Source organism: Eptesicus fuscus, chromosome 20 (genome assembly GCF_027574615.1).
Source record: "Eptesicus fuscus isolate TK198812 chromosome 20, DD_ASM_mEF_20220401, whole genome shotgun sequence".
In the NCBI taxonomy this organism is placed as follows: Eukaryota; Metazoa; Chordata; class Mammalia; order Chiroptera; family Vespertilionidae; genus Eptesicus; species Eptesicus fuscus.
Window position 1 is genome coordinate 40,665,625 of NC_072492.1, and position 22,467 is coordinate 40,688,091.

The 22,467-nt window shown below is 56.6% G+C and overlaps 3 protein-coding genes across 8 annotated transcripts; 2 read left to right on the forward strand and 1 right to left on the reverse strand.

The window, feature by feature from the left end:
* The first annotated feature begins 212 nt into the window (after positions 1-212).
* PHOSPHO1 (phosphoethanolamine/phosphocholine phosphatase 1) lies at positions 213-7,856 on the forward strand. 6 transcript variants are annotated; one of them, XM_028128701.2, is made up of 6 exons: positions 213-449; positions 2,022-2,137; positions 2,490-2,589; positions 4,456-4,565; positions 5,381-5,499; positions 6,135-7,856. In XM_028128701.2, the coding sequence occupies exons 4-6, from the start codon at positions 4,521-4,523 to the stop codon at positions 7,018-7,020; spliced, it is 1,050 nt and encodes a 349-aa protein (XP_027984502.2). In that variant the 5' UTR covers positions 213-449; positions 2,022-2,137; positions 2,490-2,589; positions 4,456-4,520; the 3' UTR covers positions 7,021-7,856. The 6 variants fall into 6 exon arrangements, with proteins under 6 accessions (XP_027984502.2, XP_027984501.2, XP_054565413.1 ...); XM_028128700.2 differs by lacking the exon at positions 2,022-2,137 and having other exon boundaries at positions 213-559; XM_054709438.1 differs by lacking the exons at positions 2,022-2,137; positions 5,381-5,499 and adding an exon at positions 5,948-6,049 and having other exon boundaries at positions 213-559; positions 6,262-7,856.
* A 324-nt stretch (positions 7,857-8,180) lies between these two features.
* On the reverse strand, positions 8,181-20,982 carry ABI3 (ABI family member 3). The gene is made up of 9 exons (XM_054709281.1): positions 20,930-20,982; positions 17,549-17,790; positions 12,936-13,103; positions 11,391-11,567; positions 10,076-10,161; positions 9,851-9,946; positions 9,582-9,709; positions 8,959-9,096; positions 8,181-8,610 (listed from the first exon to the last, which is right to left on the reverse strand). The coding sequence occupies exons 2-9, from the start codon at positions 17,663-17,665 to the stop codon at positions 8,447-8,449; spliced, it is 1,074 nt and encodes a 357-aa protein (XP_054565256.1). The 5' UTR covers positions 17,666-17,790; positions 20,930-20,982; the 3' UTR covers positions 8,181-8,446.
* Positions 20,481-21,112, forward strand: GNGT2 (G protein subunit gamma transducin 2). Its single transcript, XM_008153739.3, has 2 exons — positions 20,481-20,564; positions 20,987-21,112. The coding sequence occupies exons 1-2, from the start codon at positions 20,481-20,483 to the stop codon at positions 21,110-21,112; spliced, it is 210 nt and encodes a 69-aa protein (XP_008151961.2).
* Positions 21,113-22,467: the final 1,355 nt, after the last annotated feature.

Sequence of the window (22,467 nt, forward strand, 5' to 3'; positions counted from 1 at the left end):
GCAGCCTTGGCACCCCAGGGCATGTGGGCGGGACTTACGCAGAACCTTGCATCCACTCCCACGCGGGTGCCCCCACCCACGTCCCTACCCTTCCCCGCGGCACCCAATCCCACCCACGCGGGCGCTCCCGGAGCCTCCGGGGCAGCCGGGGGGCGGGGCCCGCCCCTTTTCATGTGCGCCGGCGCCGCTGTGATTGGACAGCCGCTTGTGACGTGCGGGGACTGCGGTGGCCCGGCCGCTGCGGCAGCCGCAGAGCCAGCGCGGCTCCAGCTCCGGCTCTCGGGCATTTAAAGGGGACGCGCGGCGGCCCGGGCAGGGGGGGGATGGAAGGCAGGTGGAGGGGACGGCCCAGACGCACATCATCCACGGCCCCTCCGGACCGGAGGCACTCGTGAGCCGGAGCCCAGAAATCCGAGGGTGGATGAGACACCGCGTCCCCTCCGATTCCCGTAAGCACCCCCGGCTCCATCCTGCGCCCGAATACCTCCGCGAGCCCCTCTCTCCACTCTCTGCGCCTCAAACTCAGCCGGGACAGACTTCTGCCGCCGCCGCTCCGCGCGTGAGTCCTGGGTTCCCCGCGGTCGGGGAGGGCCGGGGTCCGAGCGTGGAGTGGGGGCTGTGTAGAGTTTGAGGGCGCTCCTTCACGCGTGTGTCAGTGGGGGAGTCCCTGGAACAGAGGAATGCGTCCCCCTCTCTCCTGCCCCAGGAACGGGCTGCGATGCCCGGGTGTACCCGCCGTCCCCGACTCGGTCAAAGCGAAAGAATCGGTGCCCCCTCGCTCCCCGCCACCCGCCAGCCCCCTCGGCTCTCTGAGCTGCGCACCCTCCGCCCCGCATTGGAGGGAAAAGCCCGCCAGCTGGGGGGGTGCCAGAGTGCCTGCCTTGCAGCCACCTCTAAAAATATCTCTCCCCCCATTCCACCCGGCAGCTGCCACCTCCCTGCCCAATGAGGATCCCCTCCCAGCAGGGCAAGCCCAGAGGTGACTCCAGGTCCCCGCTTCTTCACTGGCACCGGGGTCCAGGTCATCGCCTCCAGCTAGTTAGGGCAGGAAGCTCATAGTCCAACTGGGGCTCCAGGGCAATAAGGGAAGCTCTGGCTGCAATTTTAACATATGTGATTTTTGTTGATTTTTAGAGAGAGAGGGGGAGAGGGATAGATAGAAACATCAAGGAGAGAGAAACATCATCTGTTGGCTGCCTCCTGCACGCCCCCTACTGGGGATCCAGCGGACAACCCAGGCATGTGCCCTGCACAGGAATCGAACCAGGGACCTTTTGGTTCATGGGTCCGCGCTCAGCCACTGAGCCACACCAGCCCCGCATCAGGCTGCAATTTTGTTGCTGCTGTTAGTCCTCACCCAGGGATTTTTAGACGGTGGAAGGGAGGGGGAGAGACACACGGAGAGAAACATCGATGTGAAAGAGACACGTTGATTGGTTGCCTCCCGCACGTGCAACCGAGGCACGTGCCCTTGACCAGAGTCCAACCGGGACCCTTCAGTCCGCAGGCCTGTGCTCCATCCACAGAGCCAAACCGGCTAGGGCCGGACAGTTTTAAATCCGGCAATTCTAAATGCAAGTGGCACCAGGGACCCCCGAGTTCTGATCCTGGTTCTGATACTGTGTGGCCCCAGATGTTAGCTCGACCTCTTTTGGCCTGTTTTTCCCATTTGCCAGTGTCTGGGGGAGGAAAAGAATCCCAACCTAGTGCCTGAATCTGACTTCTAGTGATTGATACAAGGAGACCTGATCTTTCTGTTGTTAATCCGAATCTGACCTCTAGTGATTGATACCAGGAGACCTGATCTTTCTGTTGTTAATCCGAATCTGACTTCTAGTGATTGATACCAGGAGACCTGATCTTTCTGTTGTTAATCCGAATCTGACTTCTAGTGATTGATACCAGGAGACCTGATCTTTTTTGTTGTTGTTAATCCTCACCTGAGGATACGTTTCCATTGTTTATTTTGTGTGTGTTTTTGTTAATCCTTGCCTGAGGCTATTTCTTCATTGATTTTTAAGGGGAGTGGAAGAGAGATGGAAAGACTGAGAGAAATATCAGTGTGAGAGGAACTTGTCAACTGGTTGCCTCCTGCACAAGCCCCGACCTAGGTGCCAGGGAGGAGCCTGCAACCGAGGTACGTGTCTTTGACTGGAATTGAACCCGGGACCCTTAGGTCCGCAGGCCGAAGCTATCTGCTGAGCCAAACCAGCTAGGGCTCCATTGCTTTTTAATATATTTTTATTGGTTTCAGAGAGGAAGGGAGAGATAGAAACATCAATGATGAGAGAGAACCATTGATCGGCTGCCTCCTGCACCCTTGACGGGAATCGAACCTGGGACCCTTCAGTCCGAAGGCTGACGCTCTGTCCACTGAGCCAAATCGGCTAGGGCCAGGCCCTGCTCTAGGCACCGCTTTTAGCTGGCACTAGTTATGGACTGACTCCCTGTCACCCTGAAGAAACCTTTCTCTCCTCTCTCTGCTCTAGCCTGCCGGAGAAGTTCGGAGATCCTGTGCTCCTTTTATCTGAGGAACTCTTTTGGACGGCACAAAATGATTTGATCATTCAGGACAAAACTGCTCTAGAGGTGAGTAATATGGACATTATGGGAACCAGATTCCAGTGGGGCCCGGGGCCCCTCTGACTGCTGTGGGACCGGGCTAGGGGTGGGGTGTCACAGTATAGTTTTCTCCGTTTCCAGGGGAAGAAACCCAGGATGCCTGGCTTTCTGCTTTGGGGACTAAAAGAAACAAGGACAAAAATAATAAATTTGTAACTGATTTCCCTAAATACTATTGTTAGTATATGCAAAAAAGTAACTGTCTTTTGCTATAAGAAACGAGAAGTTTTGAGGATGATTAGATCAGTAGAATGCTCCACCAAATTAGAAAAAGATAAAGAAACGAAGGCAAAGTAAGGAGACCCTTTTCTACGGGATAAAAGGATTAGCCAGGATTCTGGAAGGCTGGAACTCCCTCCAGATAAGGCCTAGGGAGAGCTCCCACCCTCTAAAACCTGTCAATTCCTTGTCCCTGTACCTCCCTCCCATCATCTCCACCTTGTCTCCTCTCCCACCCCCTCCCTCTTTTGCCCACTGCCCCATTTAGCTTTGACCACCTCTCCCAATTCCTAGATTAAAAGTTCTTAGAGAAAAGGCTGATACCCGTATTCCCTTCTTGACCGAAAGGGTTTCGTGCATGTGTGGTCTAAGTGGAGAGGGATGGGGTACCCTCCCTCTGACCGGATCCCTGCTCCTGGGATGTCCCAGTCTCTGTCTTGGGGGGAAATAGCTTCTCCCCGCTATCCTGGGATGGTCTGGGGAGAGTGTCACCTTGACCGTCAGAGGTGTTTCCAGTGTCACCCATTGTCACCACCAGAGGGCAGCAGCCAGCCAGACCTCTGCTCCCTGTCTAGTCTTCCTGGCTCTCCATGTCTTTCCACTCTGTCCCAGATGCCTCTGGCCTCTTATTCAACCCCAGGGTGGAGGGGGTCAGGGGTAGAGAAGGGCACAGGGAGCCGCAGGTGGTGTCCTTTATAGCCATGTCAGTAAAGGCCTGTCCCCGAAGCCACATAGCAAAGTCCAGCAGAAATGTCAGTCTGACTCTCCAGGCCCAGGTCACCTGTGGTGCCAGGGGGGGTCTCTGCCCCCCAGCTGGGGTACAATGGGCCTGATCACCTTCCCCTTCCCTTGCGAGGACAGAGGGCAGGCGAGGCGGTGGCCAGGTGCTCATGATCCAGGTTCTGCCCCGTGGGAAGAGCATGGCCATGGGCAAGGAGGTATTGAACCTCTCTGAGCCTTTCGCATCTGCTGAATTCATGAAACGGATGAGCAGTGAGAGAATATGAGTGAAGGTGATCTGTAAACTATGTTGTACTGCACACAGGGACAATGATTGTACTAGAGAAAAAAAGCACTGGTCTCAGACTCAGATCTGTTTTTTGGTGCTGTTGATAATCCTCACCTGAGGATAGAGTGTGGAAGGGAGGGAGAGAGAGAGAGAGACACATAATTCGCTGCCTCCCACCCTCGCTCTGACCAGGGCCCGGGATGGAACCTGCAACCCAGGTGCATGCCCTTGACCGTGAATCGAACCCTCGACCCTTTGGTGTGGGGTGCTGATGCTCTAACCACGGAGCAACACCAGCCAGGGCTCAGATCTGGTTTTGAATCTGTCGGCCGTGTACAGTGGTGACCTTTGAGCAAGTCAGTTCCCCTCTCTGGGTCTCCAACGCTACACCTATAGCCTCTCCTGCATCCTAGTGGTTTGCTAAGAGGATGCCTAGCAAGGGCTTTGTGCTCTGTACGCACTCTGCCCGGCTGAGGGGTTGTTTTCACTGAGCTCCTGGGAGTGGTTCCTGGGGCCCAGCCGCGGGGATAAGGGCTGGTAGCATTAGTGGTGGGAACACAGCCAGCTGCCTGGGCACCCTCAAACAGACCTTGTGTGCTTGTCAGGAGCTCCGGACGGCGGCTAGAGCCCAGCAGTCCCTACAGGTGGTGCTCGGGGCGGTGCACCAACAATGAGCGGGTGTTTTCCGGTTGCTGGCCTCCGATGCCTGTCTAGGGTAAGTGGGTCCCTCTAGAGGTCTCTTAGGGTAAGGCCTCAGCTTCCATGTTTCCATCATGGGGCGGCCCCTTTTAGGCTTGCCCTCACCTCTACTGGGCCTCTGATCCCTAGAAGCTTCCATCCCAGTTGAAGGGTCCTGATGCTTTACATCCTCAACTCCACAAAGATCCTGGTCCACTGAGACTCCCGGGTGGATGTTGCCGAGACCAGTGGGTGACTCTAGGATGAGGTCAAAAGGACAGTTACAATAGGGAGGCAGATAGCCAGGTTCAAATCCCAGCTCTGAAATTAGGAGCCTGGCCTTCTGTGTCACAAGGTATGCCAGGCCATAAACATCACAGAAATCTTGGAGTTAGGAAGACACCAGGAAGAGGAGAGGTTTCATCTGGACTAATTGATGGTGGAGGCTGGGAGGAGGGCAGGGAGGCAGTGTAGTCCGTCGTGAGCTGTGCGTGACCTGCTCACGCTGCCCCTCCATCCAGCGGCTGGCAGGCAGAGGCGGCAGGGACTGGCTGCCGAGGGCTTCTGCCTCCATTTGTCTGCCTTTCTTTGTGCCCTCACACTTGCCCTGTTGTCTCCATTCTCTCCCATGTCCTCTGTCAACATGACGGACCCAGGGTCTCCACTTCCTGGAGCTCCTCACCCCCCCCCCACTCTGTCTTCCTGTCCAGTCTGTCTCCACGCTCCCCCATCCTTACGTCCTCCTGGTCCCCCCTTCCCCCACCGCTGCCGCATACCGCCCCCCATGTCCCCACTACCTGCTTCACCTTTTTAGCCACTGCTGCTCTCTCTCCTCTCCCTTACCTGCCTCAGGTATGTCGTGGCCTGGCGCGGGAGGCTCCTACCTCCCCAAGCCCCATTGCTTCTGCTGCTCGCTTGCTTCGGACTCTGGCACGAACCCCACCCGCTGACACGGTCCTTCCGGGGAATTGGCAAGTGACTAGTGATGAGCTGTCAGCACAGGCCCCTAAAACTCCCTGGAAAAGCTGAGTCCCATCCCTGGACCCCTGCCCAGAGCCATCTGGCTGGAAGCAGCTCCCAGAGAGCCTCCCTGGGCCTTGATCCTCTGCCTCGCTGGTTATTCCGGGCTGAAACCCAGCTCCCCGAGGTCTGGCACTCATTGTCCCCGTGCTTTGCATGGTGTCAGCTAGTCTTCCCTGGAGACCAGCTCCTTACTGTCCACCACAGTCCACAGCCGTCGGCCCGGAGGCGGTTGTAGGGGCTGTTCCCTTTGAGTGAACGGGCGGTTTCCCTGACGCTTTGTTAGGGAAGAAAGGAGTGGAGTCCCCTCCACCCTCCCTTTATCCACACCAACAACTGGGGTCAGAAGTTTCTAGAAAGTCTAGTCCAGAAACCCCAAAGGGTGTCCCCTCTTTCAAGCTGACCCATGTGAAGTCCCAATGGCCCTGGATGAGAGGAGCAGAAACAGGTGCCAAGGAAGCTGGTCCTCTGAGAATAAATCCCAGCGCAGTTAACTTAGAGGTGCCCAGGGGGTGGGCAGGGAGCTGGGGAGGGGGCCGCGGCGTTGGGTGCTCCCCCAGCTTAACCAGCCTTGGGTCCTCCTCAGGTCTTGGATGTGCCAGCGCCTCTGGCCGAGGCCTGCTAACCAGCCTCTCCCGGGTCGGCGCCCGCCGCGCCCGCTCTCGCTTGCTCCCTCCTCCTCCTCCTGCTGCTCTTCTTCCCCCTGCTCCCAGGACGGCGGCATGGCGGTGCAGGGCGCGCCGCGCTTCCTCCTGACCTTCGATTTCGACGAGACGATCGTGGACGAGAACAGCGACGACTCGATCGTGCGCGCCGCGCCGGGCCAGCGGCTGCCGGAGAGCCTGCGCGCCACCTACCGCGAGGGCTTCTACAACGAGTACATGCAGCGCGTCTTCCAGTACCTGGGCGAGCAGGGCGTGCGGCCGCGGGACCTGCGTGTCGTCTACGAGGCCATCCCCCTGTCCCCGGGCATGGGCGACCTGCTGCAGTTTGTGGCCAAGCAGGGAGCCTGCTTCGAGGTGATTCTCATCTCGGATGCCAACACCTTCGGCGTGGAGAGCGCTCTGCGCGCCGCCGGCCACCTGGGCCTGTTCCGCCGCATCCTCAGCAACCCGTCGGGGCCCGACGCGCGGGGGCTGCTGGCGCTGCGGCCCTTCCACACGCACAGCTGCGCGCGGTGCCCCAGCAACATGTGCAAGCACAAGGTGCTCAGCGACTACCTGCGCGAGCGGGCCCAGGACGGCGTGCACTTCGAGCGCCTTTTCTACGTGGGCGACGGCGCCAACGACTTCTGCCCCATGGGGCTGCTGGCCAGCGGCGACGTGGCCTTCCCGCGCCGCGGCTACCCCATGCACCGCCTCATCCAGGAGGCGCAGAAGGCCGAGCCCAGCTCCTTCCGCGCCACCGTGGTGCCCTGGGAGACCGCCCACGACGTGCGCCTCCATCTGCAGCAGGTGCTGAAGGCGTGCTGAGACGGCTGCCTGCAGGGGGCGCCCCGACGAGGAGTGAGGAAGGGAGATCGGGAGAGACAAATCTAGTTTTTTAACTTCCTTTCCCTTTCGCTTTGGTGTGTCCCCCCGGGGAATTTCTAGAATTCCATGCCCGTCCATTCGGGGGGCTGAAGGAGGGAGTTCAGAGCCACCCGAACTACCCATGCAGTTAAACCAGCGCGGCTGCCTCCCTCAGATCCACAGCAAACAGTTACCTTCTGGAGTGTGGCCCAACCCGGGTGATGCGCATTCCCGGGAAGGCAGCAGCGTTTCCTAAAGGCTCGTCCTCTGAACTGGGAGGAAGAGGTTCCCTTGCAGGCGAGAGAACGTTAAACGGCTGCCCGTAACTCCCCCTCTCCCGGGCTTAGGTCAAGGAGAAATCCTCCCGCATTGGCCTCCCCGCGGAAAGAGAGGAAGCTTTCCGCCGACAGCCCCAGCCTAGATCTCGTGTCACCTACCGCGATCCCACACACTACGTCCCTTTTCTTGCCTCCCTTCCCCGCGCATCCGGCCAGCAACCCCAAAGGAAGAAAAGCCAGATGGAACAGTCGCCTCCTGGTGGTGGAACGAGGCAGCACACTGTCCGGCTTGGGTCGGAGCCGCCGGGAACCTCGCAGCGGTGCCTCGGTGTCTTCTCACACCCCAGCCTCGTCTATGCAACAAGACCAGGGACAACCAAAGTCACCCCCGTGGGCTGGGCCCTCTGCGGCCCCTCCTCTCCTATGGAACAGAAAGCCATGATGTTTTAAAGCAGAGCCAGGGAAACCCAAGCCCCTCCTCTTTGGTGTTTCTGAGCTATTAAAGCAGGTGAAGGGGGAGGAGTCGCTGAGATCTCTGGCGCTGCAATCGGAGGGGGGAGGGGGAGGGGGAGGGGAAGGTGGTCTCTGCTCTTAGGGAGCCCCACTTATCTGAGGGGTTGGTCCCCACTCTTCGCCGAGGGCCCAGCTTGAGGAACCAAGGCTGATACACAGCAGGCAAAAGGACAGGGTGAGCCCCATCCGCAGGGGGCATCAGGGGGGGGGTCCAGTGAGAGGGCATGTAATGAAGGTCGAGGAGATGTGTGACAGACTGTTGCTAGGAGCAGGCAGAGGGGGCTCAATAATTAGGAGTCTTCGAACTGAAATGCATTTTAGTCCCTTCTCTCTGCCCCTGCCCCCCAGCCCTCCAGGGCAGTCATCAAAAGTTCATCAGTTTTATTCAAAGTTGCCACTTGCAGCTGGAGACCCCACCCTCCATGGGATAGGGTCCTCCGTGTGGACAAGATCACCAAACTCCTTGGTGGAATTCCAGTTCTTTCCAGTCTGCAGCAGGCCTCTGGGCACCTCCTCTAGTCCAGCCTGGCTTGACCTCGGAGCTGGCTTTTGCCTGTGGTTCGAAGTTCACTTGGAGAAGAGCCGCAGGTTGTCGGTCAGCAGCTGGGCGCCACATAGTTACCCGGGAAGAATCCGGACCCCTCCGAGGTGACACCCTCACACCAGCCATCGGAGTGGCGGCGGGTGACGCAGATGACAGTGCCCTCCGAGAACGAGAGCTCGTTGTCCTTCTGGCCAGTGTACGGGTACAGTGTCACCGCTGCAGGGCGGAGGAGAGGGTGCCCTGAGCAGTGCCTCCTGCCCAGCCGTGGCGATACAGGGGCCTGCGTGGTTCTGGGGAGCTCGAAGGGGAGCAGGGTGCAAGCGGTGGGGTGAGAGGTGCCTTCTCCCAAGCCCTGGGGACCGAACCCTTCCCCAGCTCAGTACACAATGCCAGGCCAGCTGCTGTCTTCCCAGCTTGGTTCTGAACGGCTGGGCAAACATTTGCACAGTTCACAGGAAGTAGGGGGTGTGGGGAGGGTTGACAGTAGGCCCAGAATGCGTCTGGGGTAGAATGGGAACCCGGGTGGGGGGACCTGGTGTCCTTCAGGCCCAGAAAGGTACCTACCTTTCTCCAAGTAGGAAGCAGGGGCCCAGCTAGGCTCTTCGGGCCCAAAGCCTGGCGGAGGTGGAGGTGGTAGTTCCAATTCATCCACATCCAGGATCGGAGGAGGGGGCAGGTCCAGGGGCGGGGGCAGCTCTGGGGCTGGGAGGGAAAAAGTGCATCGTGGCACAGGGAACCCCCTCCACTCACCCCAGGAAACTGCTGTTCAAGAGTAGGGCACCGGGATCTGCCCATTCTATGAGACCTTCCTCCAGCCCTTGCCCATCCTGGTCCTCCCACAATGCCTCCAGCGCAGAGCAGGTGCTCAGGAAACACTGAACCTTTGGACAGTGTAGGGTAGTCAGACTGCCGCTCAGCTGGGTAACATTGGGCAGCTCCCCTAACCTTTCACCCTCAGCTTGGTCCCTTAGATGGGGGTGTGAATATCCTCTTAGGGTCAGATTTAAGTGAGAAAATGGGTGAGAAGCTTCCCTGGTATAAAGCAGGCCCTAAGTTAGTTCACCACCTCTGCCTCCTTCCTTTCACTGAGGTGGGCGGGGTTATGTCCTAGAGGGGTGGGGAGGGGTACTGGGAGGTGAGACAGGTACCCCACAGTTGAGCTAGGGGGAGAGGGCGGAGTCCCTTACCGGGAGGGGGCAGCAGGCCGAAGTCGGAGGCTGGTGGAGGGGGTGGGGCCATGGAGCTGGGAAGAGGAGGGGGCGGGGGTGCTGCCTGCCCCCTGGTCGTGGAGGCCCCACCGACACCTTCAGCACTGCTGGAGATCAGAGGAAGCAGGGTCGTTTAGTTTGGGGGACCCCTTCCCCAACTGGCCCCGCCCCTGTGACCCCAGTAGTCATCGTGACAGCTGGCAGGAGGCCCCTCAACTCCCACCACGGTTTGGGCTTGGGGGGCTCACCCAGCCGAGGCCAGGGACGAGGCGGATGAGGCGGCGGAGAGTTTGCCGTCGGGCACCACGGGGAGCTGCACGGGCTCAGGGATCCTTGGCGCGCGCCTGGGGGGAGGAGGGGGGAGGGTGTGGTCAGGTGCGGGGAGGAGGGGGCGGCCGGCGGAGGAGGAAGTTGGGTATGGACGGGAGGGGGGGGATGATGTGAGACCGGGTTGGGTCTCGGGGAGGCCTCACCCCAGAGTCGCAGAGGTGGGGGTGGCAGGCGCCTTGATGCTCTTTCGAGACAGGGTCCCGGTCCTCGACAGCTGCGTGCTCAGATCCTGCGGGGGGGGGATGGGGCTGGGCTGACACTAAGTCTCCCCCCACCCCCACTTCCAGCTCCCTCATCCCACTGGGGAGAGGGGAGAGGGGTGGACAAGGACTGGGAGGAAGAGCGAGGCCCTGCAAGTTCCCACTTCCACTTCCCAGCCCCCTCTCGGCCCACCCCACCCCACCCCCTCTTGCTCACGGCCTGGGCGCCCAGTCTGCCGCAGCCCCCACGGAAACCTCAGAGCACAGACAGTCTGAAGGCCACTTCCTCTGCACGGCCTCCGCGGGGGCCCACCTCACCCCTCCCACAGCGGCTCAGCGCCCAGCCTGGTGGTTCCTAACTCAGACCCCAACCTGGCGTGGGGCTGAGGAAGGCGTGGGAAAGCAGGGGGCCCTCGCGCTTAGAAAAGTCCCACCCAGCAGGCCTGTGGCACTGGCTCTGGGGAGTTCAGGGCAGAGAGGAGCAGACCACCCATGACAAGGTACAAGCCCAGGCCGAGAGCCCTTCTGTGATGATAGGGTTTCCCGCGGAGAGGGTACACAGGGAGTGACATCTGCTTCTCTACTTCACTGGGGTCAAGACACAGGGACTTGAGCAGAATCCTAAAGCATTTAGGTTGGACAGCAGGTGGGGAGGCCTGGTGCCTGCAGGAGAGATTTAGTTCCCCCCTTTCTGAGGGCAAGGCATGCTAAGGATATGGGAGGAGGAGGAGTCATTTAGATACAGAGGGGCTTCCATTTAGCCTGGAATGTTGGAGTGTGGGGCCAGGAATTGATCAAAGGGGGTAGCGGGGGGGGGGGTGTCCTCTCCCCCCTCTCAGTAGATGGGCCAAGAAGAAAATGCCAGAGTCCTGCTCCCCTGTCTTCACCACGGGCCCCCTTGAGTGGCTGCATCCCTGCCCTTTCTCGCCCAGCAGTAGCTCTGGGGTGACTTCAGTGCCGTGACCTCAAACCTCCAGACAGAGGAAGTTGCTGTTCTCATGTGGCCGGGGAGCCATGCTCATGCACACCCCGACAACCGCCCTTCCTCCTCTCGCCCTTCACACACGCCAGCACCACGGCTCAAATGTCAGTCTCAGCACATCATCTGAGTACAGGGTGAAGGCCGGTCATGGAGGGTTTTTCAGGAGGGGGTTGGCTTCAGGACGTGGGGACAGGAACATGGATGTGGAAGGGAAGGGAGCGGTGAGGCAGAAGAGGGGGGGAGGTGGTGGGGAAAGAGGAGGGGCCCTGTCTCTACCTTGATCCCATGGCCAATGTCATCCAGGCAACCGAAGTTGAGGGGTTTCCTGAAGTAGGGCGTCAGGGGAGGGAGGCTCTCGGGGGCGATGACTTTCTGGCTGGGGTGCAGCCGCTGGACCGTGGCTAGGGTGCCGATCTCCCTCCGGGCCACCTTCTCCATATGCATGTTCACCATCTGCGTGGCAGGGTTTGAGGTGACAGTGAGGGCAGGGGGAGACTCTACAGCAGACCCTTAAGGGAGGAAGAGGCTAGAGCCTTTGGGGTGGGGGTAGGGAAGTGGTGAGGTCCAGAGAAAGAGCGAGTTTTGTCCCCAAGGCCACACAGCATTTGGAAAGAGTTGCCCTGGGAGGATGGAGCCACTTTGGAGCAACTTCCTGGTGGAAGAGAATGGGGGTTATTATTAGCTGAGCAGGAACCAGAGGAACAGAGGAGACGGCATCCCTGGGGGTGTCGGGGAGAGACTGGGCTGGCTTGGGAGCAGAGAGGGAGAACGTGGAGGTGTGGCAGGGTCAGCTCTCCCTTTTGAGGGACAAATAAGTGAATTTCTCTTGGGACGTTTTGTGGAGAAACCTACAGCACTGAGAGGGTAGGAACTCCCCTCTGCCGGGATGAGAGGAAGACACCCCCACACTGAGCACGGGGCTGCTGCACAGGCCAGGCTGATGTGTAATTGAATCTGTGCATGTGGTTTATGGGGCAATTAACTCCTCAGCCAAGGATCCAGGAAGGAAGGGGGGGTGGTGATAGGTGGGCAGGGGACACTAGGGCGGTGGCAGTGCTTCCAGAGCTGAAGATGACCTTGCCAAGCAAGCACTCTGGGTCTAGGACATTTATTAAGTTACTAGAGGCCCGGTGCACGAAATTCGTGCATGGGGTGGGGAGGGAGTCCCTCAGCCCGGCCTGCACCCTCTCACAGTCCGGGACCCCTCAGTTCTTACCGCCCACCTGCTCTCTACTCCTTCTGCTCGGCTCACTGCTCCTTAGCGCTGCCGTGGAGGCGGGAGAAGCTCCTGCCAACCCTGCTGCGCTCGCCAGCCATGAGCCCAGCTTCTGGCTGAGCGGCCCTCCCCCTGTGGGAGCGCACTGACCGCCAGGGGGCAGCTCCTGAGTTGAGCGTCTGCCCCTGGTGGTCAGTGCGCATCATAGCGACCGGTCGTTCTGGACGTTCTGCCAAACCGGTCGCTTAGGCTTTTATTATATAGATTGCCCATGTTTAGATGGAAACAGGGTCCATTTTGCCTCTTTCCTGGACTACGCAGCCACCGTGATTGGTAGAACCTGCTTCCTACCACGCAGGATAGGAGTCAGAGAAGGAAAGAGCTTTGCCTTCAGGGAGTTCCTAGTCTGATGGGGCATCAAGGCCCAGCATTGACACAGACACAAAGATAAGGAGGCTCAAATCGCTTGGGAATTGCCAAGCTTCTGTGACAAAGTCAGACATCTGGATGTGGAAAAAGGCAGCAAAGAAATATTACTGGAGAAAATGCCCTCGTGGGGCTGCAGACTATGGGGAGGATGCAAGAAGCCTCCCCACATTCCTTACCTGGCCCAGTGTGCTTACACGGGCTTCCACCTGTCGCAGAGCGACTGCCTGCAGGTCCAACATGCGCAAGGTGTTCCCGGCCAGGTTGCCCACCTGGTAGGCCACGCTGGCCAGCGCCTGGGTGGTAAAGGCCATGGTCTCCTCCAGTGCCTTCCGCTTGTCTGTGGCCTGAAATACATACAGTCCTCGTCGGAGGCCAGCACCTTCCACTGACTCTTTGCTGGACAGGTGGGATGGGAGAGGGTATAGGGAAGGTGGGGCTTGGATTGGGAAAAGCAACAGCCCTTAGGTGTTTTAAGTGTTTTCCAGAAGAATGATGTTACAGTAGGTGGCCTCAGGGGACATCAGAAAAGCAAGTCTGTAGCCCCCGGGAATGGAGGCAAGGGAAGAGAAAGATACCCCTTCTCAAATAGTCAACCTGAATATTAACCCTACCACCTTTTTGAGGACCTCTTGGGAGGTGGGGGTAAAGGGTAAATAGTAGAAAAAGAGAGGGAAAGGCAATACTGATTAGAGGAGATCTCAAACTTAAAACCCACCTGACCTTCTGGGAAGGTCAGGCCCTCATCCCAGACCTTCTAACCGGGATCCTGTGGGAGTGAGGCTGGTGAGTCTGTGCCTTTAAAAGCTCCCCAGGGGACTCTTGTGCTCTTCTGCAACTGGGTATTTGGGGGACACTGATTTGGTCCATTTTATAGATAAGGAAATTGAGGCCCAAAGATAGTTACTTCATTCATTCCTTCCTTCCACTAGTTTCCAGTACATGGAGGATGAAATGCAAACTACTAACTATGGCCTATATAGGACCACCGCAAGGCTGGGTCCTGTTTTCTCTTCACCCTCATTCCCTACCACTCCCTCTCTCGCTTACTCCCCTCCAGCCACATTGGCCATGGGTTTCTGTTCCTGATCAAGCTAAGATTGTTCCTACCTCAGGGTCTTTGACTTGAACTTATTTCTAGAAACCTTCTTATTGTTAATTCTCAGCTCCTCAGAGACACCTTCCCTCACCACCCTGTTTTCCCCAGCCCACTTCTGTTTCAACGGACATATTTACCCTGTTCTCTTTTCTTCAAAGCACTTAGCACTATCAGCAATTATTTATCTATTTACTTTATATCTGCTACACAGATGCACACACACACACACACACACACACACTAAAATGTAAGCACAGTGAGGGCAAGGAGCTTTTCTGTTTTATTCTCTATCCCATCTTGGTATAGTGTCCCCAAAACAGACGATAGAAAATATGCATTTCTGAATTAATTAATGGATTTAATGTAAACCCAAATACTTGCTGGGCATCTTCCCACTGTATTCCAGGCCCTGTGCCAGGGGCTGAGCAGGGTCACCCTGCCAGTCAGTGGTGAAGGGCTGGGCAGGGAGTGGCTTGAGACAGAAGAGGGGTTTTTTTCAGTTCCAGATCCCACTGCGGTGATTGGGACAAAACTTCTCTGGCCATTTGGTTCCCCAGTCAGCTTCCTCATCTCTGATGGGTCATGGAGTTGCTGCATTCTAGCCTGTACCTTTGCGGGGATGGGGAGGTAAGTCCAGGGCAGACAAGGCTGCACCGTGGGGTCTCAGCACTCATGTGGAGAACACTCCTGGAACCTACCAGAGCTGGGTGCTCAGCGAGATCTGGTTGCCTCCAATGTCGCTTGAGTTAGGCTGGAGCCAAAGGGCAGACCCAGAATCTTCTGAGCTGCCTGCCCCTCCTGTGTTACTCCTCTCAGGAGTCCCTCCCTGCCTTTCTGTTCCAACACCAGCTAGGAGATGCTCATTTGCAAGTAATTTACATCTCATTAGCATATACAACCAAAAACAATCAAGGACTTTTTAAATCCTTAACTGAAAATAAGTTTGTTTGTTTTTAGAGAGAGAGAGAGAGAGAGAAGAGAGAGAGAGAGAGAGAGAGAGAGAGAGAAAGAGAAATCTGCAACCAGGGATGTTGCTACCTTTGGGTATATAGGACGACGCTTCAACCACACTGGCCAGGCTAACCCAGGATGTTAAAACCAGAAAGAATAACAGGTCTTGTTCTAGTTCAAGACCTCCCTTTAATAGGTGAGGAAATGAAGGCCCAGAGGGATCAGGAACTACTCATTTGGTCTCCACCCAAATTTGTTAGCTCAACTCTCCTGTTCTGCTCCCTCCCTGGACTGGCATGTGGAATTTATCCCTGGATTTTTTTCTGTCATCCTAAATAGGAAAAATGTCTGCTGGTCCCAGCTCTGGCAGGCTAGAGCCTGGATGCCTGCTAACCCCTGGGTCTTAGACCAAAGTCAGGTCTGGAGGTCAAGGGTTTGGGACCTATCTTCATGACTGACTGCTTATTTCTTATGCAAATTACCCTGTCTGTAAACTCCCTGGACCCTGACAGAGAACTCTGCAGTTGACCCCACTCCCCAAGGGTTTCCTGACACCTGCTTGTGGTGGGGTGAGGGCTGGGGGAGGACAGAGGGCCTGGGAACCAGGCCTTGTTAAAAAGCAGTTCTAAGAAGTCATCCAGACCCGTCTCGGGCATTGGCTCTTCAGACAAAAATCCTCAGAGAGGCCAGAAAAGGGCATTGGTTCTGTGGTCTCATGGTTAGGGTTCTGCCTGAAGGAGGCACGAGTCCAGGAATGCCGACCTGGGTCAGGGCTTCCTATCCCCGGAGTGTTTTGCAAGGGCTGTTCCACCTCTCTAGACTTTTATCTACTTGTGTCTCTCATCCTTCTGATGAATAAGATGATGACGAAGATGAAGATGATGGTGATAATAATAGTAACAGCTGCCATGTATCCTGGCCTGTTTAAGGGGCAGGCACTGGACTAAATGCTCCAATACATTATCACATCGTATTGAGTTAAGGGGAACGTGCTTTGCCATGTGCAGAACTGATGGAAGGAATGGGAAGGAATACTTCCCTCCTGGTCATCAGGAGGAGCGCGCCTGCAGTGCTAGGGGAACGGAGCTGGTTTACAGGCCAGTCAACACCTACGCAGTCAGAAGTGACACCTGGAGTCAGAGTTACGGGTGTGAATCCCATCTTGAAAACCTAGGGAAAGTGAGTTAGCCTTTCTGGGCCTCGGCCTCTGGTTGTGAAGTGGGAGTGGTTCTCCCCTCACAGGACTGGGGTGAGGACTAAAGGAAGCAACCCACTTGCCCAAAGTAAGGGGGCCGAGGGTTTTAACTATTATTATGATTGACTCTCTTTTTAAAAATATGTCTTATTGATTTTTAGAAAGAGGAAGGGATAGGGAGATAGAAACATTGATGAGAAACATCATCAGTCGGCTGCCTCTTGCATATCCATCCCTCCCTGGGGATCGAGCCTGAAACCCAGGCATGTGCCCTGACCAGAAATCCAACCAGTGACCTCTTGGCTCATGGGTTGATGCTCAACCATTTAGCCACACTGGCCAAGCTCATTGACTCTCTCTTTCCCATAAGCACTTGCTCCTTTTATTATTATTTTTTTTCAATGCTCTTATTAATCTGGGAGTCCCTGGGCCTCCTCTCACAGTTTGATCAGAACAGGTTAGGCCCTAACTGGTTTGGCTCAGTGGATAGCGCGTCGGCCTGCGGACTCAAGGGTCCCAAGTTCAATTCCGGTCAAGGGCATGTACCTTGGTGGCGGGTACATCCCCAGTAGGGGGTGTGCAGGAGGCAGCTGATTGATGTTTCTCTCTCATCAATGTTTCTAACTCTCTCTCCCTCTCCCTTCCTCTCTGTAAAAAAATCAATAAAATATATATTTTTTAAAAAGAACAGGTTAGAAAAATGAAGTTTTGCTGAAGGGATAAGAGGATTAGTCTGCAGCCCTTAAGGGAGCAGAGGAAACTGAGGACAGAGAGTGCAGATAAATCGTCTTAAAGTCAAACAGCACGTCGGGGAGGCGGGAAGGTGGGGAGCTCGGCTTCAGAATCAGGAGGCCTGGGCTCTACTGTTTCCAAGTTGTGTGACCTTAAGCAGGCCCCCTGCCTCCCTGCACGGCTGCCTCACAGGTGGTCACCAGGACTCATGAAATAGCAGAGGCGCTCAGTCAGTAGGTCTTTCTCCTTCCTCTTCCCCTGACCCAGGAGTCCACAGGCTCAGACCATCTGCTTTATCCTGGGACCACCACACAGTCTAGAAAACTGCTCGAATATGCCACTGTACCCTCATCTCTGGCTGGTAGGCTGCTCCCTACAGTCACCTGTTCATCCCCTGGCCTGTGTCAGACCCCTCTCTTGAACCCGACCTCGTCTCTCCTTCGGAAGTCTCACCCAGAGCCAGCCTGGCAAGGACACGATGGCGCCAACGTGTGTGAGGACCCCTTGGGGCCTGTGGATGTGAGTGAGAGGCTGGGAGGGAGATGAACCCAGGGTGAGGCTGAGAATGAAGGCGTAGTGCGCCCGGACACCTGAGGCTTTGGGAGAGAAAAGGGCACAGAGGGGGCTTGGGTCACAGAGGGTCACGGTTAAAGTTTGGGGGACTGGGTTGAAGCTGAGGCCTGGAGCGGGAGGATTTCTCAGCCAAAGCCCAGGACAAGCACCTGTCAGGATGGTGCCCATGGCCTTGCCCTGGGGGTGGCCTTGCCTAGGGCCCCTCCAGGGACTGGGGTGTCGGGCCGGCCCGCTCTGCCTACCTGTGCGTAGTTATCTTCGCAGTAATCGGCGACGCGCAGCAGGGCGCTGTGGTTGCCCCGCAGAGCCTCCCGGCCCGTGGGGATCTCGAACTCCTGCAGCTGCTGCAGCTCTGCCATGGCCCCCCCGCTCTGCCGGCGCCCCACGGAGCCACCGGTTTTGTGCCTCACCCTTCCCTTGATTGGTCGCTCTGCCTCCCCTCTCTCTCACCGCTTTTGGTTTCCTCTTCGTGAGAGACCGAAACCTGCTTGCAAAGGGCAGGCATGCTCATTCCGGGACAAGAGGAAGTCGGTGCCTGCTCCCTGGGCCTGCGCCTTTCTGTCCCCTGCCCAGAGGAAGGGACAGCCACTGGTCCCTTTGGGGGCCCAGCCTCCCACCCTCTCCCAGCAGAGGAAGTCGAGGTCGGGGCGTCTGTGATTGCTCCCTGGGCCTGGAGAGGAAACTGTTGCGGGGGGGCGGGGGGGTTGATTGGGGAGGAAGGGGGTGGCCTGCTGGGGAGGGGGGGCATGGAGACAGATTTTCCACTCAGGGATGGGGAGGAAAGGGCAGAGGGCGGGGGCTTCCTTGGGAAGCCCAGGGATGAGTCACCAAGGGACAGCGGAGTGGAGGGCGGAGAGGATATGGAGACCAGTCGTGCGGGTGGGGGCGGTGGGGGGGCTGTAGGGTGGCGGAGCAGCAACAATGAAAGACGGACAGTAGGAAGAGTCAGACGGGGCAGCAGGAAGATACAGCCCGAGTCCCCTGTGAAGTGTTGTCAGCCTCTGCAGGGCTCCATGCGGTGACGATGGGGTGCACATGCTCTGTGCTCGATGGAGGCAGGATGAGGTGCAATGGACCAAGGGTAGCGTGCGGGACTCAGGTTAGACAACAGGAAGGACTTGGCTTTGAGAAGCACCAGGTTCACGTTCCTGACGAACTGCTCGGGTTTAGGAGCGGCGGTGGCTAGAGGGCCGAGCTGGCCTCCGAGGTGGGTGCTCTATTTCCTACATTAACAGGGAGTTGGCGAGATGACCTCCAGGGTCCTGTCCTGGTCTCACATTCTTAGAAATCCTGGAGCAGGGGAAGCGAGGACGGATCCCGAGCCTCCTCCCGGCCCCTCTGAGCACCCGGCCTGTCACCCTAGAGGCAGGAGAAAAAGAAGATCGCTCACTGACCCTGTTGTCCCCTAACATCTGCTCCTGGAGGGTCCCCTTGTCATTGGACAGGCATCGGCCTGAGCAGGAGCTCGGTGTCTGTCACCTTGGGTGGTCCTGGGAGGAGACGAAGAGAAAGATCAGGATACATGCCCTCTGCCCTCTGCCCTCTGCCCTGTGCTGAGGGAGACCCACACCCAGGCTCAGGGAGGCATGGAGGCAAAGAGGCCTGGAAATGGGTGTTCGAGGTGGCCATGGCCCCTAGCGCTAGTTGACACAGCATCCTGTGCGAATACGTTACTGAATGAGTGGATGATGAGTGAGCTGGGAGAAGCTTATAAAGTGAAGTTGTGGGCTCCAAGCAGGGACACAAAGGCTTCGTGGGTGAGGGAAGCTAGGAGCTGCTCCGGGACTTGCCTCATTGGGAAGAATCGCCTTAGAGCAGTCTCAGAGGGAGGGAGCGGAGGGGGGGGGCTTGGGAGAGAAGGCGGGGGGGGGGGGGGGAGGGCTGGAGGGTGAGGACTGGGGAAACAGGCTCTACGCCAGGGGGGCCCCTAAAGGGGTGGGGCTCATGCAGGGGGCAGGGAGTCTGCCCTGGTGGCACTGAGAGCTTGGCGGCTCAGGCCGATGGACGGGCGTAGAACCGTGAGCCTACGAGCAGCTTAGGCATCAGCGACTCGGGCTTCCAGACCATCTGCTTTATCCAAAGACTTGCCGCTGATGAGAGGCGAGCGGCTCAGACACCATCTTGTCTGGGTTGGGCACAAGCGGCTTGAAGTGCACGCTCTTCCTTGGCAGGTGAGAGGGGCCGAGGCTGTAGTGGGCCGGGATCTGGTCTTAGAATTACTGAAGTGAGGCACCTGACAGGCCTTTCTGATAACTGTGTAACGATGATGTTGGTGGTGTTAACAGTGATAAATGTATTGTGTTCCTTATGTGCCAGGCAACGTATTAAAATATTTTAAATGCATTATTTTTTTAGTACTCACAATACTCGTATAAGGTAGGTACTATTATTATGCCCACTTTGCAGATGGGGAAACTAAGACTCAGGAAGGTTGAGTGACTTGCCTAAGGCCTCACCGCTTGGAAGCAGCAGAGCTGGGATCAGAGCTGGAGTCTAACAGGCTCCAGAGCCCTTCTCCTAACCACTGGGGTTCCCTCTCCTCTGACAGCACCTGGAGTTTCCTTAAAACTTCTGCCTGTGTAGTATGTGCAACAATACTTTGCTCCCCAAATCTCCCTCACAGAGACTCTTTTTTTTTTTTTATTTTTAGTTGATTTCAGAGAGGAAGGGAAAGGAAGAGAGAGATAGAAACATCAATGATGAGAGAGAATTATTGATTGGCTGCCCCCTGCACACCCCTCACTGGGGATCGAGCCCGCAACCCAGGCATGTGCCCTTGACTGGAATCAAACCTGGGACCCTTCAGTCTGCAGGCCGATGCTCTGTCCACTGAGCCAAACCAGCCAGGGCAGGAAGAAACTCTTTTTCTCTCCCCTCCCCATGCTCTGACTTCTGTTTCCTCCATAGACGGGTCCTTACCTGAGGATAGGAGTGTGCCTCCCCCACCAGACTGGGATCATCCTCTCCTCCTGAGCCTAGACTCGTGCTAGAGGTGGGGTGGGGAGGATGCAGTGAAGAAATGGTGAGCAATGAGGGGCCTGAACTGAGGGACATGGCAGGGAAGAGGGTAGACGTTGAGGTGCAGAGAGTACAGAGGAGGGAGCTGGGGGAGCCCAGGGGATTTGCAATTCTGGCTGCAAAATCCTTTCCAGAACCAGGTCTCTCCAGGGCAGGATGGCCCAGGAGCTCAGCGAGGAGGCGCTATTGAGGGTGGAGGTGGAGCAGCTGAAGAAGGAAGTGAAGAACCCGAGAGCTCCGGTGAGTCTCCTCTTCCCTTCCCTGCTCCCTCTTCTCCATCCCTTCCTAGTTCTCATGGAGCTGGAACCCGAAGGAGGAAGTGATGGACAGTGGGGTGGTGGGACCTCTCCAGGGCAGGGGAAGGAGCAGGAGGTGCCTCTGGGATGGGGTAAGGAGGCTGGGGTTTGACCCCAGGGAGATGCACAGGACAGACCCTCCGCGCCTGCCCAGCCCTGGCTCTGGGCCAGCATCCCTTGCAGGCAAGTCAGGCTTTGTGGTTCTGGACAAGGAACTGCCACCCCCCTCACACCTGCCTGTCCCTCTCATCGTTCTTCTCTCTGGCCTCTCTCTCTACCCCGTCCAGAGCCTATTTTGGGGGGACTGACCGAGTCATGGATCCTGAGCAATAAACAAGGTTGGAACCTTGCTTTGCTTCCTCACAGATCTCCAAGACAGGAAAGGAAATCAAAGATTATGTGGAGGCCCAAGCAGGAAACGACCCTCTCCTCACAGGCGTCTCTGAGGACAAAAACCCCTGCAAGGAGAAAGGCACGTGTGTGATAAACTGATGCTACCAGAGCCCCTCGCCCTGACCTCCTGTCCCTCCTCAGCCCCGCTCCTCCCCCAGAACCAACTGTCCTGGGACGCCCCGAGAGTCAGTGAGTTTCCACCTTCTCTCAGTCACAGAACGAGGAAAGAGACAGACCTGGCTTCCGGGGTGGTCCGGGCGCTTTGCCCTCTGTGGGTGACTGGTCAGGGACAACATGCTGCAGGCGCCATCTTCTGGAAGATGCTGCTCTTGGGGGCAGTTCCTTCAAGGGAACTGTTGTTGGGGAGGACGAGAGGTTCTGCCCTGAGCTACTGGGGATGGAACAGAAGGAAATGTGGAGGGGGGTTCAGAGAGGCTGCAGCTAGGAGGGGAGGGAGGGACAGGAGGGGTGGTGGCGAGCTCACAAGTGTTTTACTAAATGTGAGTTAAGTGCCATTAGTGAGTTATGAAATCAATTTAGTAGATTGTAATCAACTTTTCAAAAGGAAAAAAAAACATGAGTGTACATGTAGCAAAGGTGAATACTGTTTCTTAAACTTTTTTAAAGTATATATTTTTTATTGATTACAGAGAGGAGGGAGAGGGAGAGAGAGAGAGAAACATCAATGATGAGAGAGAGTCGTTGATTGGCTGCCTCGTGCATGCCCCCCACTGGGGATTGAGCCCCAAATCCAGGCACGTGCCCTGACCAGGAATCGCACCGTGACCTCCTGGTTCACAGGTCCATGCTCAACCACTGAGCCACACCAGTCAGTTTATTTCTTAAACTTCTGTTTCAGTTTTGTGTATGTGCGTACTGGATTGTGATGTAAACAGATATCTTACCGAGGATCTTGGTAGAAACAAATGAACGAACAAACAAAAAAAACGGTGAAAGCCACTGGATAAATGATGTGAAAGGTCTTGAGTGGGCGTGAGTCAAATCCTGAGAATATGTGAGGACTCACAGCAGAATCAAATCTCAGAGCGGAAGGCAAGGCCACCCCTGTGGAGCCCCCAGCTTCCATTTCAGTGCAGAAATCTTCCTACACCCCCAAGTGGCAAAGACCTTGGAGACCCCCCAGCAGACTTCCAGGCATCAGAAGCTCAGAATTTCTCAAGCCTGTTCTGTTGATGGACAGCTCAAATCATTAGAAAGTTCTTCCTATTTGTCTCTCTGACATCCACCCACGACTTCTCCTCTGCCTCTGTGGCAGCCCTCCAAGTGAGTTTTCTTCCCCATGTAAACATGTGTTCTTTTCTCAAGAATCTGAGCTTCCTTAGCCTCCACTATTTTGGTTGTCTTTCTAGCAGTTACCAATACTGAGCCGACGGTGGATCGGACGCAGAGAAAAGGACTTTGCAATGACTATTTTACTGATCCTTGCAACACTG

Excerpts from the sequence above, each read along its gene's own strand:
- GNGT2 (XM_008153739.3), top strand. The coding sequence starts at position 20,481 with ATGGCCCAGGAGCTCAGCGAGGAGGCGCTATTGAGGGTGGAGGTGGAG. Across the intron at positions 20,565-20,986 it reads TGAAGAACCCGAGAGCTCCG|ATCTCCAAGACAGGAAAGGA; the intron begins GTGAGTCTCCTC and ends GCTTCCTCACAG.
- PHOSPHO1 (XM_028128700.2), top strand. The coding sequence starts at position 4,521 with ATGAGCGGGTGTTTTCCGGTTGCTGGCCTCCGATGCCTGTCTAGG. Across the intron at positions 4,566-5,380 it reads GCCTCCGATGCCTGTCTAGG|GTATGTCGTGGCCTGGCGCG; the intron begins GTAAGTGGGTCC and ends TACCTGCCTCAG. Across the intron at positions 5,500-6,134 it reads ACGGTCCTTCCGGGGAATTG|GTCTTGGATGTGCCAGCGCC; the intron begins GCAAGTGACTAG and ends GGTCCTCCTCAG.
- ABI3 (XM_054709281.1), bottom strand. The coding sequence starts at position 17,665 with ATGGCAGAGCTGCAGCAGCTGCAGGAGTTCGAGATCCCCACGGGCCGG. Across the intron at positions 9,710-9,850 it reads TCGTCCCTGGCCTCGGCTGG|CAGTGCTGAAGGTGTCGGTG; the intron begins GTGAGCCCCCCA and ends TCTGATCTCCAG. Across the intron at positions 9,097-9,581 it reads CGGCCTGCTGCCCCCTCCCG|CCCCAGAGCTGCCCCCGCCC; the intron begins GTAAGGGACTCC and ends TTTCCCTCCCAG.